The sequence below is a fragment of the Galeopterus variegatus genome, unplaced genomic scaffold, assembly GCF_000696425.1.
Source record: "Galeopterus variegatus unplaced genomic scaffold, G_variegatus-3.0.2 Scaffold12, whole genome shotgun sequence".
Lineage (NCBI taxonomy): Eukaryota > Metazoa > Chordata > Mammalia > Dermoptera > Cynocephalidae > Galeopterus > Galeopterus variegatus.
This window is the reverse complement of record NW_007726123.1, coordinates 19,899-27,683: the sequence shown is the minus strand read 5'-3', so window position 1 is coordinate 27,683 and position 7,785 is coordinate 19,899. Positions and strand designations below refer to the sequence as shown.

The 7,785-nt window shown below is 37.0% G+C and overlaps 1 protein-coding gene across 1 annotated transcript in view; it reads right to left on the bottom strand.

The window, feature by feature from the left end:
• Positions 1-1,740: 1,740 nt before the first annotated feature.
• LOC103607317 (zinc finger protein 25-like) overlaps positions 1,741-7,785 on the bottom strand; it is a 13,596-nt gene continuing 7,551 nt past the window's right edge. Inside the window, 3 exon segments of the mRNA XM_008591862.1 lie at positions 1,741-1,898; positions 1,974-2,067; positions 5,760-5,769. Coding sequence (XP_008590084.1) covers positions 1,741-1,898; positions 1,974-2,067; positions 5,760-5,769 — 262 coding nt within the window.

Sequence of the window (7,785 nt, the reverse complement as noted above, 5' to 3'; positions counted from 1 at the left end):
TGACACATTAAAGATATCAGTAAAGAGTTATTTTATTCTGTGTCCGATGAGATGTCGCCCCCTGATACGACATTCCCTATTTGCTGTGTTGCTTATTTCCATGATTATACTGATTCTTTGCTAAACGGACATGGAGATAAAAGAAAACACACAGGTTTATCTCCTGTGAGAATTTTCTGATGTAAGAGAACTGGTAATTTCTCTGAGAAATTTCATAAAGTGAATTAGCTACAGTGGGCTGTTTGTGTTATACAGCTAATAGACCACACATACGATGTCTCAAGAGTAAGTATGTGTTCTTCGCTCATGTAATGTACAAATGGAGGGTTTTGTGATAGAGTTGAAAAAAGATCTTTCCTCTCTCCAATCAATTCTTTCTTTCTTATACAACAGAGGCCTTCCCCCACTTAAGGCTCCCAAGGCATCCCTAGGGGTCATTTTCACTTCAGTCCCAGAGGGCATGAGAAATCAGAGAGGGCTGCATGGACATATTTATGTTGGCAGGCCTGGAAGTAATGTTCGTCACTTGCGTCCATATTCCCCTGGACAGAGGTCTGTTACATGGTCCACCACACAATAATGGGAGGCTGAGAAGGCATGCTGTGTGTCCAAGAGGAGAGAGACTGGTTTTGAGGAACATACAGTCTCAGCCTTTCAAGACTTCTCCCATCTGAGTTTTCCTATGCCTACTGAGGTGTGACTACAGCAAAATGATGTTTCTACATTCATTAAGTCAGCCTTCCATATTTGTGAGTTTTGCATCCATGGATTCAACCAACTGAAGATCAAAAATATTAAAAAATCTAAAAAACAAAAAATATAATAAAAATAATACAAATAACCTCCCTCCACAGTATAAGAACTATTTACATAGGTTTGACCTGATATTAGGTGTTTTAAATAATCTAGAGATGATTTAAAGTATACAGGAGGATAGATATAGGTTACACAAAATACCACACCATTTTATATAGGGGACATACGTGGAGTATACTAACATTTATAAAGCAAACGTATTTCACAGGGCCTAGTCTCCAAAGCCCTGTGGTTTCAGGTTTAGCCTAACTTTTAAAAATTACATATGGAAATGTTAAGCTGGCAAAAGACAGTAAATTTTCCCCAGGCTAAAGTCTCTGTTGTAGATAAAGAATTGTAACACAGCAAAATTGCTGGCTCGAGGACCTACTGATTGATATGTTAAGAAAGTTGCTTTATTGTTATGTAAAAATACTCAGGAAACTGCTGTAGGAAAAGACGGTATTTGCTAACAACAAGCTTTTGTTGGTGGATCAACTTAATCTTTTGCAAACTGCACTACGGAATGTCACTTTGTTATTTCACTGATGTTACCAGCCTCTATTGTTAAACTATACTTAGCCAAAACTCCACCTATATTCCTTTTCTGTAACTTTCTGGCCTGGAGAATAAAAATACTGAGGCAGAACCCCAGTCTGGTATTAATTTCCTGAGGAGGAATGCCTCTCTCGAGCAATCCAGGAAATTAGCCCCTTCAGGGTGTCTCACTGCTCAGAAGAAATGGGCTTTAAGTAACACTTTGTGTCTCCATCTCCATCACCCAAGGGAGAGAGGTAACAAAGAGAGTGCAACAGACATTAGCATTATCAAAATTTAGTGCCCACAGATGGTCTCGTAACCAATCCCCTTTGAATGCTTAGGGACAGCTGTACAATCAAGATTTCTTTCCTGTATGAGTTCTCTCATATGTCCTGAGGTGTGCTCCTAGTGGAAAGTTTCTCCAAACTCATTACTTTCATAGGGCTTTTCTGCTGTGTGAGTTCTATGATGTTCAGTGAGGTGTGACTTATAGCAGAAAGTTTTTGTACATTCTCTACATTCATATGATTTCTCACCTGTGTGACTGCTGATATGCAGTAACACTTGACTTCTGGTAGAGTTTTCCTATATTCTTTACACTCATATTTTCTCTCCTGTGTGAGTTCTCTGACATCCACTGAGGGATGAGTTGTCATAGAAGGTTTTTCCACATTTATTACATCCAGACGGTTTTAATCCTGTGTGGATTCTCTAATGTCTAGTAAGACCTGACTTCTGAATTTCTCACATTCAGTGTCTCTCCCCTATGTGTACTCTGTGATGTTTTGCAAGGTATGCTTTTTAAAATAAAGGATTTCTCACATTCACTACATTTATAAGTTCCCTGTGCTGTGTGTATTTTCTGATGTTTAGTGAGTTTGGACTTTTGATAGAATGTTTTTCCACATACATCACGTAGAAACGTTTTCCTCTGTACCTGAGTTATCTCTTTGGCAATGAGAGTTGACTTATTACAGACTTTCCCATGTTCATTATATTCACAGAAAGTCTCCTCCATATGAACCCTCTTATGTGTTAATATTTGCTCTGTGTTGAAAAGCTTTCTTTGTGCACTACACTCACACGGCTGCTGCCCAGTTTAAATCCTGGGATGCTGACTAAGGTGCTCTCAGTCTGATATCTGCCAGTCATATTACAGGCACTGGCTTTCTCTGCAGCGTGCATCTCATCAGGCTGTCTGGACAGAAGTGTGTTCTGATATACACTAATTCCCTCAGAACTCACTTCTGAAGTTTCCACTTTTTGTTATCAGTTTTGAAATATAGTTTGAGCTCAAAGTGTTTTTCCTGACCTAACTCTCTTCATGTGTTCCTGTTGGTGATTACAACTCACCACAAACATCTACCGTGACCTTCTTAGTTCCTCCCAAATAAGTTATCAATGGTCTGGACATATGAAAAAAAACTCATGTCCATGAAACACATGTAAGCATTTCTTAGGACATTTTCATGAAAAGGTAAAGAAGTCTTTTCCTATCCCACTGGCATAAAATTTTATAAAAGTCCATAATGGGTTAAAAGTATACAGTTAAGTGTTAAAAGTATATGGTTTTTCTTCTTACTAAATGTAATAAATTATACTACTATGTTAAATCAAGTTTTTATTCTTTCTTCCTTGGTCCATGAAGAAATATTTGATAAAAATATTTATCCACTATGTAGTCATAGATTTCAACTAAATTTTTATCACCTGCTACTTTCAGCCTGTTTTTTCCCCTATTTTATATTTGTAAATTCAGTTTGTCTTGCACCAATATTTTTGCCTTTATTCTGCTTTGAAGATGGCAAGGTTTTCTTGAGTCACTTTCAGGTGCAGGATAGGACCATTTTTCTGTCACCTAAGCAGGAATATGACTTACAGTCCGTATTCTGCACCTGTTTGTTTAGTTTTCTGTCTTCCCTAATGAATGGCTATAGGCATCTGGGGGTCTTTTAAATGACCAAAAAATTTCTTTTCTCACAGTCCATGATGACAGCTTCCTCCAAATTCCTCATTTAACCTGACTTCCCCTGCTTCTCAGAACCATAACACATACAGGAAGCTCTAGTCCACCAGTCTGGTGACCCAATCCCAGCTGGTCTAAAGGATTTGATTTTATAAGCCAGGCTGTGCACATCCTCTTTGGAAAGTCTTTTTCTAGCTTCTGAGATCAACAGCCCTGGTATTCTGTTCCCCAATTCCTAGTACACACAACCCTGCTTGACTGATAGTTCACTGCTTTTCTTGTGCTTTCTATTTTTATATCTATTTAAATCTTTTACAATCAATTTATTTGAACCTATGGATCTAAAGTGTTATTCCTGTAGACAGAAGAGTTGGGTCTTTTCTTTTATTCAGTCTGAAAATTCCTCTTTTAATTGGATTATTTAATCCATTTACACTCAATGTTATTGTAGATATAGTTGGATTTTTGTCTGACATTTTACTTTTTTGTATTTTTCTCATTTTTTATTCCCTGATTGCTCTTTACTGCTTTCTTTTGTAATGAGAAAATATTTTATAATGTAGATTTAATTTTCTTTAATGAAAATTTTCACACTATTTTTAACATATTGCCCTAGTGAGTATACTTGGCTTACCATGTACACCTTAACTTATCAGAATCAGTTACATTAATACTAGTTTAATTCTAGTTATAGAATTATTACCCCTATATAGCTCTACACCCTTCTACAGACAGTTTTATATCCGTACATAACCTACATCCTTCCCTATGTACCATTTTAGGTATTATTATAATACACATTACAAATTGAACCATAATTGTTATAATTATTATATTATACAATTTTTTTGTCTCTTGAAGAGAAGAAAGGAGAATAAGTATATACTCAGTAATTATGTTGTATTAAACTTCTCATTTATCATTTGTGGTTCTCTTCGTTTGATTTATAAAGGTGAGTTACCGTCTAGAGTCTTTTTCTTAACCCAATACACAACTTTGCTCACTGATTTCATTTGCAATTTTATTGGAGAATATATTACAGTTCTATATGTTAAAGGAAGAATACATTGTAAATATAGTTTTATACAATTGCTTTCTTAATCACTTAAGGGCAGAAAGTAGAAAAACATGTATTTATTCTGACTTATAGTTTCATTACCTTTACTGGTGTTCTGTTGTCTTTTAGGTGTGATTTCCAATTACTGTCTGGGGACACTTGCTTCCAGCCTGTGAAACTTTTTATATTCCTTGTCAGGTGGATTTTCCAGCAACAAATTCTCTCAGTTTTGTCTACATTTCACCTTCACTTTTTGAAATATAGCTTTTCCTCTTTTCTTTCCTTTTTATAATCATTAGGTCAGAACTTATTTATTATAATGCCATTCTTAGATTATCCCAAACAGTAGCCACCATCCTTAATCTTACCAACTATTATGATTAAAATGCCTGAGCAATTTTGATCTCATGAGACCACAGGGAATTATCACTGATGGCACATCCACTTACACCAACATGAACAAATCACCTTAAATAAATCAAGCTGTGACTGTGCTTGTGTCACTCTCCTTCAGAGAAAGAACAAATTATTATTAAAATCTATTGATGTGATCCTAGGAAATTCTAAGTTTTAATTATACAATATTTGTAGGGCAATGGGCCAAGTATTTGTCATTTATAAGGGAATAACACTTACCAGACTCAATGTAACCCAGCTAGTGTAAGAACCTTGGTTCCTGTCTCAGGCAGTGAACAATGCTTTACTCCTGGATCTTTCTATGTTCTTCCTAGATATGACTTACTTTACAACAAGGACACCTGACCCTCTTTGCCTAAGATGAACAGTCATGCACATTAGGAACTTTATTTTGAGTCTTGTCTGTATACAAATACCCTAATTTTATCAATCACCAAGGCTGGAAATTTAGATTCAGATGGGAGTTCCAAAAGGAGGACACCTTGATAATTCAGACACTAGGATATGTTTCGTGTCCTTCCTCTACCTTCTGGTGTCTTGCTGGTTACTTCTGGATTTCCTTGTATTGTAGAAGCATCACCCTAATCTCTGCCTTATTTTTACCTAACATACAAGTGTGTGGTCTGTGTATAAATATCCCCTTGTTATAAGGATACTAGAAATACTGGACTAGGGGCCCATCATACTCAAGAATGAGGTCATTCTAAGTAATTACATCTTCTAAATAAGCTTCATAATCCAAAAGTGGTTCATCCCTTCTTGTTAATCAAACCATTTTCTGTAGAAAATAAATGGTTTTCAATATTATTGGCTTTATTTTATATGAAGAACATTTTAAGTTTTCAGTCTGCTAGTTTTTGACTGACTGTGCATGCAGATAAACAAGTTTTACCCAGAGACCTAGCCAAGTATAAGTTTGTGGATCATAGTTTTTCTCAATCTTGCCAAAAGTTTTTGAGGTAGTTATGTTAATTTTGTCTTAACTAAATGACAGCTGTATAAATCTAGAGTTTTCTAAAATGGTTTCTTAAGAACATAGTGTATTCAAAAGATGCATTCTGGCCAGGGACAGTTCAGAATCCCCATTGGTGCACACAATTTCAATAGCGACCCAATACATGAATAGTCATACAAACCCTCTTCTATCATTCACAACATTTAGGAAACAAGAATGATTTTTACCATCAGCTCACCCAAATTTCACAGAGAAATACTGAGAGCCTGACAGGTAAGAAAAGTTTACCATTTTGTTGGCTTTGAAACTCTAGTCATCCTTAGTTATGGCCTCCAGAACAGCAGAGCACCTGAGGTATCCCATTTACAGTGTCATAACTGCAGAGGCCAAGCAAAAGTCTTCTACTTCACCCCTGAAGCTTTATGAATAAAAATCACTGATAAATTTAGAACAATATGAAGACAGGGCACAACTTGCATTTTTCCTTGGATATGTTAACTCTGAAACAGTAACATAATAGCCTAGACATGGGAGATCTCACCCCATTTTCTTGCCCCTCACAAAATATTTCCTATTCAATGATGATGTAACAGAGACCTGTTAAGTGGCCAATGCTCCCTGACATCTAGTAAATATTGTAGCCACAGACTATTGCAATAGAAAACTATTTTTCATCATTTCATAGGTAAAAGCTTCCCAATTTTGCAGAATGCATCCTAAAAGTCTGCAAGTTGAAATAGAGCTTTCATTACTCATTACAAGTTGTTAACCATGGCCAGTTCTCTGATGACTCAGATTAACACAAGACACAAGTTCACTAGTTCACAAACAATAGGATTAACTGGTTTCAAATGATAGTTCTCACAAGGTTTCAAACCAAATATCCAGATAACATAGGTTTTCAAGAAACAAGTTTCACAGGCTAGCTCACAAGTCAACTAACGAATTCTCAAATCAGACAAACTACAAAAGTCTCTGAGGAGTTTCAGTCCCACCAACTCAATTAAGGAAAGAATCCCACCAAAAGAATTGTCCGATTAAAACAAGACTCAGTATCTAAAGGAAAACTACTCTTGGTGCCACTGCACACACATTCTGCTTTACTGACTCAAGGAATCTCCTGAACCAGGTCTAGTGCTTCCATTTCTTTTACTCTGAGTGCTGAGATGCACCAAGGATCAATGGCACTCAGGTCAGCAGCCAGATGCTTGGAGTTGTCCCTGATATGACAAGACTCAAGACAGCTCCAAGGACACTGCTAGACCAGGGAATCTTTGTGCCACAAGTGAAGCACCCATTTGGGGGCTTAAAGTCCCGTCGGGGATGCCAAAATTGTAATCAAACCAAGCTTGGGTCTCTTCAACTTATGTGCAGGTAAAGCCAAAATACTAACATGGAGTTGTGGTGAGGGAAATTAAGCTTTATTACAAGGCTGAGTAATGGAGATCAGGTGGGAAATGCTCAAGTAAAAAAAAAAAACCTGATCTCCTCTCTCAAAAAGTTTACATGTAGGGATTTTAAAATATTGTTGGTTGGGGGAGGGGCTGCATGAGTAGCTAGTGGACAGCTCTGCTTGGCTGAGTGTCTGAGGAGAAAGAAGCAGGATTTCTGGGAACAAAGATGCTACATTTGGTTTCTACTATCATCTGGTTCTTATCAATCTATTTCTTTTAACAGTTTACCTCAGACCAGCACATTCTGAGGACTGGGGGAGTTGTAGTTTTTGTCCCTACATAAAGACATCTCAAAAATATGTGTTAAGATAGTGTCTTTTATCCCAACAACTTGGTGAATGTTTTCACTCTCCTGATCACTTTAGTAGTATCACATTCTGACCCGCTGCTTTCCTGTACTTGCTTCCTCAATTGCTAGCTGTAAATCCTACCTCCCTAACTAAAGATTCCTGTTCCCAGAGCCTTGATGGACAAAGGGCACAGCTCACTTTCATAAAACTTTTAGGAGGCTTCATCCAAATGGGGTACCCAGTTTCGAAATTGCTCTAGATTTCATGTTGGCTAGTTGCATGAGCTTGCTTGGGCTTCCATACAAAATACC